At 42.7% G+C, this 12382-nt stretch overlaps 1 protein-coding gene across 1 annotated transcript in view; it reads left to right on the top strand.

Moving 5' to 3' along the window:
* LOC103924484 (solute carrier organic anion transporter family member 1C1-like) overlaps positions 1 to 8397 on the top strand; it is a 35478-nt gene extending 27081 nt beyond the window's left edge. Inside the window, exons 12-17 of the mRNA XM_009333012.1 lie at positions 1126 to 1133; positions 1498 to 1660; positions 3697 to 3881; positions 5114 to 5178; positions 7163 to 7280; positions 8181 to 8397. Coding sequence (XP_009331287.1) covers positions 1126 to 1133; positions 1498 to 1660; positions 3697 to 3881; positions 5114 to 5178; positions 7163 to 7280; positions 8181 to 8397 — 756 coding nt within the window. The remainder of the gene's footprint in view (positions 1 to 1125; positions 1134 to 1497; positions 1661 to 3696; positions 3882 to 5113; positions 5179 to 7162; positions 7281 to 8180) is intronic.
* Positions 8398 to 12382: the final 3985 nt, after the last annotated feature.

Below are 12382 nucleotides of genomic sequence, written 5' to 3'. Positions count from 1 at the left end.
TGTCCTATGAAGGGTGAGTATAAAATGAAGAAGAGTATGCTTTTCTCCACAGCAGCAATAGTTCAAAAAATGCACTATGATATCAAGGCTAAAAGAGAAACATGCTTTTGCAATGCTTAAGAGAAAGTGAACACTACCACTTGTCATTGTGATAGTTTTGTTGGTCAGCAGAGTGTCAGCCTGGCAAAGCATAACACTGGTTAAAGATTAATTAGAAATACATTAGCAAAATTGCATCATTACCGATGTAGGCCATTTGGCTGTGTGGGGTGGTATTGCTGTTTCACACAGTGCTATCTCTACACCAGAAGCAATTTTCTAGCGAAGTATATTCAGTAAAATGGTGAAGCATAGGTAACAGAGAGCATTGTTAGCATGTCCTGCACAGAGATGGAAAGATCATAACATGCATAGACTCTCAGCCTACTGTAAGCCAAAATGAAGCTTTTATGCCGACTGAAGATGCTCTCTCCTCTCAAGAGAGAACGAGGGTTTAAAAGTTACAGGCTGTTATTTTTTCTTGGAGTGAGTAAAGATACCAGTACAGGGGATGCGTGCTAGGACATGGCTGTCCAAGGGGCCCAGCGACACACAGGCATATGGGTGGTCACTGGCTCATGTCCAGCCTGCTCCGAGTACCCCATGGCTAGTGTGAACCTGTTTGCATCTCCCTAAAGGCTTATCCATGGTTCAACAATTTGTCACTACAGTTCATTTGTAAACAAGCCATACTTGTTTACAGCTGAAAAGGTGGAACTGGACAGGCAGGATGCCAAGGATGTTTATTTTTGTTGGAACCTGAGGACTAATGGTCTTTTGCTTGTCCTGTACCCTGCAATATTTTCACTAACAATGCAAATGGTGGACCAGGGAATATGCTTAGCAAGCGCTGAGCTGAAAGAGACGGCAAGGATGTAAGCTTAATTAACCCAGAAAGGAGAAGATGAGGGAAGACATCCCTCTTTGTTAGAGATCTCAATACTCAAAGGATGTCTGAAAATAAAAGGGAATACTGCATTCTCTATATCCTTTATGAAGAGTTAGGCTAGGCTTTAAGAGAGGAGTATTTTTAACTATGGAGACCAGGAAATCTAGTTTTTATAATTGGTGCATTTTTACAAACAGGTAAAGATGTATGTGATAAGACTGTGTTAACTGTTGCTAGCTCTACGTACAATTAGGGGATAGCCTAGCTGACCTCTCAAAGCCTTTCAAGTTTTCCTTTTTCTTTTCTGTCTACACCTGCCAGCTAAAATCAGTAGCAACATTTTTATTTCTTTTTAAATTCTTTATAATCTAGTTATCACTTTAATGTCAGTGCAAGTAGGATGGAATCTCAAGCAAAGAGATCAATACTGTAGAGACTCAGCTATGAAAACATGTGTCCTGGGCATATAAGGTGGGTTTCAGGACAGTGACACTGTCACACAGAAGGGACTACATTGCCATCATCACTGAATTAAAAGTTCTTACACCTGTCTGAACTTAACTTCCAAGCAAACCCATTCCGTACCATGAAAATTCCGTATTTTCTGAGTGCAACTCTGACTGCAAATGTGCCTCCAATGTGTGGGATCCTGTGTGTGGAGACAATGGAATCACGTACGTTTCGGCGTGTCTAGCTGGGTGTACAACTTCGGTGGGACATGGAAAGAACACAGTAAGACCCTGCTTCAGTTTCTGAGGTTTTTTACTAGCTTATTTTCCATGTAACATCAGGGATTTAGTAGTATCATGCATTTAAGTGAAACCAAAGTTACTGGGGACCAGTCAATAAAGTATTTATGATTTCTGGCTACAAACAACACAGAAGACATAGAGATTTCTCTGAGTTACTGCACATTAAGCAAAAAGGCCTAGCTCCTTGTTGTAGATCCTAGCTTTCAGCTTTTGTAGATTGAACAAGAGGGGGAAACAGACAATTCAAAGTGGTTACATGTTGTCTGAAGGTTGTCCATGGCTTGCCTTTCATAAACCTCATTCTGGCTGCCCTGAGGTTTTCAGCCAACAGTTGAAGTACACTAAGATAGTGTAGTATCTTCCCTGATACTAATCATTAATGTGTAAGTATGAAGAATGATTTGAGGGGAGGCAGCTTGTTTCCTCCGTGTGAGACTCTGGGATGGCAGGATACCACTTATTTTTCTGGGTGACTGATTTCTGCTCGGCACAGAGTGCTGGGGATAATGCACAGCATCCCAGAGAGGAAGCTCCAGTCCGTGGATATAAGCCTTCATTGGACTGTGTCATTCCCCTGTTTTCTGATGCCAGATGATCACTCCGGAAGATACATGATCTGGAGCTGTCTCTTGAACTCAGAATTTTATCTCCAACACATTTTGCTTTGTGGCTGGTTTCTCTCCAATGTCTACAGTCACCTTCTCCAAAAGACATTCTTTGCTAAAATCTTAAGGTGGAAGGCAGGGGAGAAGGGCTCAACAGCATCCATGACAGTGGGACTACTGCCTCCCACACAAGTCTGTCTCTGTAGAGGTTAAGGTTTGTGGCTCACAGTTCTCCTTACCTCAGCACATCCTCAAGCCCTTCAAGCCCTGGTTAAAAGCTATTGCTCCTAAGCTATCAGTACACTTACTGCTGATCTCAGGGTTCTGTATGAGCTGTGTCTTGACAGGTAGCTGCTGCTTACAGCTGTGAGGTACCTCTGGCGGATCAGCGTTAACAGAGAGAGACCTGTGATCCAGGTGCTTTCCACAGAGACAAGTCAGCTAACAGGTGGTGTCACCTAGCAGCAAAAGGCACAGCTCCTTGAGCCTCGCTTTTCCCCTGCCCTCCAGGGACACAAAGCTGAGGCCAGCCTCAGAGATCCTGCAGGTACTCCAAGCATTTTCCAAAAAGGGGTGCTGTGTCCACTGGTAAAAACATGCTGGCACGGAACATCCCTTCTGACTCTGAGCACTGTTTGGAGGAAAGAAAAGAAGAAGCTGCTGTCTATTGCCTCAAGAAAGGCAAATAAGATAGGAAAAGGATGCTTAGGAAGGCTTCAGGCTCTGCCTGTGTCTGAAGGCAGGATTCCCCATTGCATGAGCAATGTCCTACCAAGTGTGGCCAGCAGGTTGCGAGAGGTGAAGCATGGCCAGCAGGTTGAGGGAGGTGATTCTGCCCCTCTACTCCGCTCTGGTGAGACCCCACCTGGAGTACTGCGTACAGCTCTGGAGCTCTCAGCACAGGAAAGACATGGACATGTTGGAGCAGGTCTAGAAAAGGGCCACGAAAATGATCAGGGGAATGGAACACCTGTCCCATGAAGAAAGGCTGAGAGAGTTGGGGTTGTTCAGCCTAGAGAAGAGAAGGCTTCAGGGAGACCTTATTGCAGCCTAGCAGTACTTAAAGGGGGCTTATAAAAAAGATGCCAGCAAACTTTTTAGCAGGGCCTGTTGCGACAGGACAAGGGGGAATGGCTTTAAACTAAAGGGGGGTGGATTTAGACTGGATAGAAGGAAGACATTTTTTACGCTGAGGGTGGTGAAGCACTGGCACAGGTTGCCCAGAGAGGTGGTGGATGCCCCATCCCTGGAAACCTTCAAGGTCAGGTTGGACAGGGCTCTGAGCAACCTGATCTGGTTGAAGATGTTCCTGCTTATTGCAAGGGGGTTGGACTAGGTGACCTTTAGATGTCCCTTCCAACCCAAACGATTCTATGATTCTATGATTCTAAATCTGCTTTGTGTCTTCCAGGTCTTCCATAACTGCAGCTGTCTTGAAGCCAACAGTTCATGGACAGGAAATAACTCTGCCACCTTGGGACAATGTCCAAAAAGTGAGGATTGTTCAATGAAGTTTATTTATTATACAGTAATACAAGTCATAAGTGGCTTTTGTTATGCATTGGGAGGCACCCCAGCATACATGATTATGTTTAGGTAAGTAAAAATAACTGTGTACCTATGGTTGAGGCTTTCCAATGAGGGGATCAAAGTTGTGTTTATGTTTCTGTCTTCCCCTTAGGAGAAAAGACTCTCTTGCAGTATAACATGCTTTCTTTAATGAGTTTTGTCATTTCCCATTTGTTTGTAGCTGTTAGCATCAAATCTTACTTTGCTGCTGTCTGTAAGTCGGTTCTAGTGTGTTGCTTCCAACTACTGCATAACGGTTTCTCTTATACCTGTTATATGCCCAGGTTTTCCAGAACATGTCCTCTTTCTCTGCTTGGATATTTTGGCTGTATGGATTTTGAAAATGCCATGCGTTTGTTAGGATTTCTGGATGTGGGGTTGCCCTAACAGATTGCGCTTATCAGATGTCTGGAAATTCAGGACATCTGAGGGCTCAGTCGGAGGCTCTTATGCTCATGTCTGTTGAGGTACACAGGTGCAAGTGTACCAGGACGCGATGTGGAAGCATGTATGCAAATTAGCAGACACTTTTCAGTAACCTGAAGAGAAAACTCAATCCGTAGAAAAATGCATTAGTGGCAAATTTAATGGTAGTCCTAAGAGCATTAAGTCATCCTAAATGAGCACAGAAAACTGCATGTGAACTCCCCTCCCTTCCTTGCCTCTGTGAGACACCATTCTGAGTGTAGACCATGTTAATGTTTGTAAGGGATGGATTCAAGATCAGAGCGTGTTTCTGACACTTAGAGTATGGTTCCCCATGAAACAGATAGGCATATTGCCAGATGGCTTTGCATAGTTCAAGATGTGGCGTTGTACAGAGGAATGTAGTTCGAGAATAGAAAGATGCCACACTGATGCAGCTACTTGCAACATTTTTGTCTTAGGGCACTGTGATATTTCCCATCAAGTAAGGTATTTCCCATCAAGTGAGGAAAATGTTCGCCAGGGAGTTAAGGCAGTTGGAGAGCCCATTTCAATAAGACTAGGATAGACTGTGATTATGACTTTAAAATTTCACTTCTTTAATTATGCTTAGTGAATGGACTTCCCAGGAGCTATGTAATGGAAAACAATAGATTAATTCACCTTTTTCATACCACTTAATGTATTTTCAGCAGACGTAGGAAGCACTCTCCTTCCAAAGCTTGGCTTTCTGTCATTAAAAGTATTAAATTCAGGGTAATTAACAGCAGTTTAATAGGCATGTGTCAGCACTAGATAAGCAAATACCTCATACTTATCCCTCTTTCTTTCAGATGCGTTCATCCAGAGTTGAAATCTCTTGCGGTTGGTCTATACACACTCATTATGAGAATGCTAGGTGAGAGAAATCATTCTGAATAACTAAGATGCTTGCTCGTACGGCTTTAAATGACACCAGTGCAACCACCATTTGTAAACCAGATGTACCCTTGAAATAGCTGTTAGATCCTGGGCTGTTCTTGAAGACCCTGGGTTTTTTTTCCTGAAGGTCCAATATTCAGTCAAGAGTTCATTGGGAAACCAGCTAACACAATTTTGAAAATCTTTGACCTAATGATTAAATGGCATTGCAGTTTGGGAGCCTGGTGTTCCAAAATGGGAGAAGTTTCTAAGCAAAATTAAAGTATTATCTTGAATTTCTAAACAACACTATAAGGTTTCAAAGTTATGATTCAACCAATGGCTCGCTGAGACACAATGCTGCAAGTAAGATCAAAAAGACATGCTCTAGTAGGACTTCATTCAACACTCATACAACTCTGCTCATAGCAGTGTTTTCTTTATGTTGAAATTTCACTTTCCTGGTAGATGAGAGCTTAGATTTCAATTGCCTTTAAGCATGCTGCAATGCTCTTTTTTTTTTCTTTTTTTATTTGAGAGTTGCTAATGAGATGGTTGATTAAGATGCCTAGGCAGGCAAGAAAACACCTCTCTGTTTCCTTTTGTTCTTTTTGTCAATGGCATAGGAATACCTGCATTTCAGAAATGTGGAGAAATGTATGTGAAGAGTCAAGCCACATGGGTTTGCTATGAAGCCTAAAAAATCAACAGCAGCTTACAAGTTCCTACAATCAGAGCTAGATTAGGGCTGTAGTCTCTACTCAGGATTGTGATGGGACATTTTGAGATTGGAAGGTGTATCCACACTTTGTCCTCTTCTACTTTTCTCATCACACAATGAAGGGGCAGAATTTCTGCCCCAGCTCTCAGGACAAGCAATGCCAATGGGATTCTTGGAGTTCTTTCGGCCATGGGAAACAAAAAAAAGCATTATGAAAAAAGAACTGACCCCTTTCTATAGGCTTCTGCTTCAGCACATTAAGCCAGCATGCTCCTTCCATTGCAAGAAAGGGTAGAGCCACTGTCAACGGGTTCACAAAGGCTGGCATTTCTCTTCAGTGACTCGGAAATCAAATCGGATGTGCTCCCATCTTCCTTCTCTAAGGAACCTTCAAAATGAGCACTTGTCCCATCATACCCTGACTACAGCACTGACAATAGTAATACACAGGCCTTTAGAGATAGATTACTGAGTTCAGACTCTCACAAGAGCCCTAGGGTAGAACAGGCTCAGAGTATACCTGTTTTTACAAAATAAATTATTTCCTATATAAGAATGCAGGATGCTTCTGTAGGAACAAAGCTAATGTGAAACATGGTCCTATAAAAGCTGAAACCTGGATTCCTCTGAAGTTAATATTTGCCTTTACTTCAGCGAGGCTAGGATTTTGTCCCATGTCTGCCAAGTTTTGCAGTAAAGCATAAGCTCATATCTGGCCAAGCCACATTAAGGATGCAACTCAAGTTTGCTCTACCCTCATAAACATTTTTGAAAAGCATATTCAGTTTCTCTAATCATGTATACTTGATGCTGTCCCTTCAGGCAGAAGGGGCTATCAGCTGCTATCAGACAGATATGAAGTCAGTGTGGATAACTTAGGCTATGCATAGAAGAAGGAACTATGCATCAATTCAGTGCTCCAAATACACACCCAGTCCAGCTGTCCCTTGCAGGAGCTTAGCATGCACTGGAAGCCAGCAGTGGCTCTCAGAGCCATGTTTGAGAAACCAATGTGCATGACCACGAGCCTGGCCAAACCCGTCAGACCACATTTCCTGGGGACTGATGATCCCCACAGCAGAGAGAGGATGTCCCAGCTTACAGTTACTCTGATAAAGGAAAGAAAAAACTCCCCACAGTCCAATCTACTTATTGCCACTATTGCAGCATGTACCCTGCCACTAAGAAAATATAAAGATGATTTCTAAAAAGATGTCTTTTCTTGTGATATCTTGTGACATTTTTGTTTGTTTCCTTGCAGCTGGGATTCCAGCGCCAGTTTATTTCGGAGCACTGATCGACAAGACATGCTTGAAATGGGGAAGCACAAGCTGTGGGCGGCGAGGGGCTTGCAGGCTGTATGACTCCAGTGCATACAGGTAAGGCAAATTAGGGCACAAAAAGCCTCATGCATTTCCTCCCTACAGATAGACATGCTTTGTTCTGTTATACTGTAGTGTGTGAGGCCACTGATCAAAAATTACGGTCAGATACTAACTCTGGACTCAGATTTAGGTCAGTTCAGAATTCCTGAAGTTGAGAAATCTTAAGGTCACTTCTTAAACTGTTAGTTTTTCAGTCAGTTTTTATGTTGTGCAAAAATCATTTAATAGCAATGACAGAGACTTTCTGGAACGAATTATGTATTTTTAATATCCTTTGAGTCAATTTAAAAGATCTGGGATTGTATGATTTACCATCAAGAGGAAAGGTACCCAAATTTACCTTATTTGGAGGTAGTTTGTTCATACTGGCAAGACTGTTAACTTTGTGCATTGGCCACATTTGAGAGAAAAATAAATGAAAGAAAATCATACTGAGCAGCTGGAGGTATTGGTTAAACACAAACACTATTGGTCTCCAGGAGGAATATTCCAGAGATTTTTCTGTTTCACCCCAACCTTGGGTGCTTCTGGTGTGTTTTTTATTTTTACATAAAATAGACCACTCTGGCGATCTCAATCTATTTCTAGCCTTAAAAAGTCTAAGGCCTTAAAGTGATACAAAAATGTTTAGAAACAAAGGGACGATGATGGAAGTTTCACTTTGCAACTATCTCCATAAGCAAAAAGAATATTATCAATTCTTTAACAGATGTTTTTGCAAGCAAAAATGTCCAGTTTGTGGTACCATTCACAAAGAATGAGTTTTAATGTTTTCCTCTAAGCTACTATGTGGTTTTGGTATATATGTGATCCTTAAAAGCCATTACAGTGATTTTCTTCAGTGGCTTTGAAAACCTCAATGCCTGGCACTATCTTCCATGCTCTATCCCACAGGTATGTCTACCTTGGTTTATCAGCGGTGTTAAGAGGTCCTTCCTACTTGATTGCAATCCTTTTTTTTATATTGATAAAGAAACACTTTCAAAATAAGAACTCCAGGCCTATAGAGAATGGAGGAAGAGAAGATGCTCCTATGAATAAAGAAGATAATTGCAAGATCAAAGAACGTTTGCCAGGTTCTTCTGATGCAGAGAATGAATCATGTATTTAGAAAGCCATTTAGACCAGTGTCACAGGAATCAGGACAGCTTCTTTTAGAAACAACTTTCATAATATGCATAACTAAATAATAAATAATAACACCATTCAGAAAGTAAAACTAATAGAAAACCTGCGATCAACAACAAGAAAAACTAACATACAAGTATGAAAGCGCCTTACGTGTACCTGCTTGCCAGTAACAGACAGAACAAGTTACAGGAACTGAACCAAATTCTCAACAGATAAAGGAAAACCTCCCTTGGCATTTCTGATAGAGCCAGTCTGCAATTTTCAATGGGGTCAAAGATGACTGCTGGCAGAACAGCCACATGCCAAAGGCCCACAAAATGTGATGTTGATCCTGTACACAGGTCCATGTGGTAGGCCTCCACAGGACTGACAAGGCTAGCAGCAGTGTTTTGATTTCATCAAATTCAGTCAAAATTCACGATAAAATCAAAGCCTTCATGCAAAATGTTTCCACCTTAACTAAATGAATCATTGCAACAATTTTCCATCGCAAAATTGACAATAGCAGTATTTTTCCAAGAAGCATTTTATCTTAGCTCAGCTGAAAATTTTATGCCTACTTAAAACTACAAATAGGTTGCCATAAAGGAAATAATTGTTTTTTAAAATCTTAGACTTGTAGCATTTATTAAAAAGTAATTTTTTTAGTTAAGTGACTATGGAACATGAGAAATAATCTGAATTTTGTAGTGATGTTATTTTCTAAGCAAAATCCATCCAACATATGCTGGTGGCTTTATTGCTATGCCATGTGCTGTCCAGCAGAGGACACTCAAACAATAACATTACCCCTATGACTACTGCAAATAATCGCTGTATTTGTCATGTTCAGTCTTTGTTGTTCAGGGAGAAGTTCATCGTCAGGCAGGCAAAACACTCACCTGTGCTTTCATGCACCTTAAAACTTTCTCAGCTCAAGCCTTTAGCTCATAGATTCAGAGTTGCTTTTGTGTATTTGTTGGTTTGTATTCATCCTATTTGCATCACTTGGAGCTTGACAACTATAGTTACTTTAAATAAAATATGTGTACTTGAGTACCATTTCACAATAGTGACTGAATTCTCCGGTTGATACTTTAAAATAGATGCTCAAGGCTCAGTGGGATATGGTTAATAGACATGTTAGATAAAAAAAGTACATTGAGCAAAATGCTGAGTTGTTCTGAAATAAGTGTTGTCTGTCATGACAGTCGCTTAACAGTGATTGCAACAGCTGAAGGAAAAAGAACGGGACTTTTTTTTCCAAATGAAGTGAAGTGATATTTACTGGAGGCAGAGATTCTCCATGTAGCAAGACTGATATGACTCCGCTTGGTCTTGTCTTACAATTGCATTTGCAAATGTCTTGGTATAGCCAGATATAGCCATAGGAATGACCTGTGGGACCTAAAGAAATGAACCACCTTTCCTAACTATTGAACTTGGGAGTGAGTTTTGGCAGTGAAACTAGTTGCAACTGTCTAGTTCTGCTTCTCTTTCAGCTGCTCTGTCCAGATGATATTTTTTAACACGCCTTGGTGCATATATAATTTCCTATGGTGTCTTTAAAGCCAGGGGTTTGGGTGAGATAATTTAATCGAAAATCTGTAACCTTTGAAAACATATCTTATGTGACAAAATACACCAGTTTTAACTGAAAACAAGAGCTAATTCCAGATGACAGATTATGAGAATTATGCATGAGAAATCAATGATGTCAAAAGAAAGTATTATGGCCTGCAGCGGATTTAGGAAGCTATTACTCCAGGCTCATGAGGTCAAGGAGGTATCAATAAACTGGCCTCTTTGGATAGAGACAAAGGCTGGCACAAGAGGGTCATAACCTGCTTATTGAGGGTTTTTTTTTCCCCTCTCTTGTAGAAAAAATGGTTCCAACCAGAGTCAGGGTGCAAAGCCCAGCTGCCTTTGGGTGCCACAGCAGCTCAGCACCTGAGAGAGAGAGAGAGAGAGCAACACTTTGATTTGTTGCCAGCCTTGAAAAAACTGTGGCCTTCCCTCCATCATTAAAACGCTGCAACTGCAGGTCATGGATCTATGGTGGAAGTAGAGCAAACAGGATGAATTATTTTATCTCATAGTGCAATTCTGCAATTAATGCTGTTGCGTCCCAAGAGCCATTGCTGCATAAGAAGCACTGTGCACACACGTGCGCACACACGTGCGCACACACACGCACGTGCATATGCACAAAAAGGCAATCTCTGCTGCAAGATGCATGCATTAAATAGGGCAAGATATATATTGCCAAGCAGGAAATCAGCAAGAAATAATGATGACTGCTGCTAAGCATGTTAAGGAGAGATTTGAAGAAAACTAGAGAGCTAATTTTGAGCATCTTTACAGTTCCGGGGGGAAAGCCTAGACACTTTTTTCATTGTTGTTTTTGAGGGGAGAACAGTTACTCAGTGCAAAGTTGTACCTCATAGAATCATAGAATCATTAAAGTTGGAAGAGACCTCTAAGATCATCGAGTCCAACTGTCAACCCAACACCACCATGCCCACTAAACCATGTCCCTAAGCGCCTCATCTACACGTCTTTTAAATCCCTCCAGGGATGGTGACTCAACCCCTTCCCTGAGCAGCCTGTTCCAATGTTTAACCACTCTTTCAGTAAAGACATTTTTCCTCACATCCAATCTAACCCTCCCCTGGCGCAACTTGAGGCCATTTCCTCTCGTCCTATCGCCAGTTACTTGGGAGAAAAGACCGACACCCACCTCCCTACAACCTCCTTTCAGGTAGTTGTAGAGAGCAATGAGGTCTCCCATCAGCCTCCTTTTCTCCAGGCTAAACAACCCCAGTTCCCTCAGCCCCTCCTCATAAGACTTGTTCTCCAGACCCCTCACCAGCCTCGTTGCCCTTCTCTGGACACGCTCCAACACCCCAATGTCCTTCTTGTAGTGAGGGGCCCAAAACTGAACACAGGATTCGAGGTGCAGCCTCACCAGTGCCGAGTACAGGGGCACGATCACTTCCCTACTCCTGCTGGCCACACTATTTCTGATACAAGCCAGGATGCCATTGGCCTTCTTGGCCGCCTGGGCACACTGCCGGCTCATGTCCAGCCGGCTGTCGACCAACACCCCCAGGTCCTCTTCCAACAGGCAGCTCTCCAGCCACTCCTCCCCAAGCCTGTAGCACTGCATGGGGGTGTTGTGGCCAAAGTGCAGGACCTGGCACTTGGCCTTGTTGAATCTCATACAGTTGGCCTCGGCCCATCGCTCAAGCCTGTCCAGGTCCCTCTGCAGAGCCTTCCTACCCTGGAGCAGATCAACACTCCCACCCAACTTGGTGTCGTCTGCAAACTTACTGAGGGAGCACTCAATCCCCTCATCCAGATCATTGATAAAGCTATTGAACAAAACCGGCCCCAAAACTGAGCCCTGGGGAACACCGCTCGTGACCGGCCGCCAACTGGATTTAACTCCGTTCACCACAACTCTCTGGGCCCGGCCGTCCAGCCAGTTTTTTACCCAGCGCAGAGTCCACCTGTCTAAGCCGTGAGCCACCAGCTTCTCTAGGAGAATGCTGTGGGAGACAGTGTCAAAGGCCTTACTGAAGTCCAGGTAGACCACATCCACAGCCTTTCCCTCATCCACTAGGCGGGTCACCTGGTCATAGAAGGAGATCAGGTTGGTCAAGCAGGACCTGCCTTTCATGAACCCAAATGTGTCTTTCATGAACACCTGAATGTGTTTCAGCAATAATCTGTCACTGCAGCCACAATTTTTACACACTGAGTAAAACTAAATGCCTACATCTACTCTTTTATCCACTGCTGTAAATACACCCATAGCTCCCTTTGCTCAACTCTTTGGAAAGGCAGGCCAGTTTTATTCGTGTGCCTTCCTTTAGGTACTGAGGTTTTGAACATTAGGAGCAAGGCCTCTAAACCCAGAAAGGCAGTTTACAACTGACAAAGCTGGAAGTTGTTGCAGCAATTTGGAGGGGGGTGGGGGTGGG

The sequence above is a fragment of the Pygoscelis adeliae genome, unplaced genomic scaffold (genome assembly GCF_000699105.1).
Source record: "Pygoscelis adeliae isolate BGI_AS28 unplaced genomic scaffold, ASM69910v1 Scaffold38, whole genome shotgun sequence".
Lineage (NCBI taxonomy): Eukaryota > Metazoa > Chordata > Aves > Sphenisciformes > Spheniscidae > Pygoscelis > Pygoscelis adeliae.
Note: the sequence above shows the minus strand (reverse complement) of the source record. Positions and strands in the feature narration are given on the sequence as shown.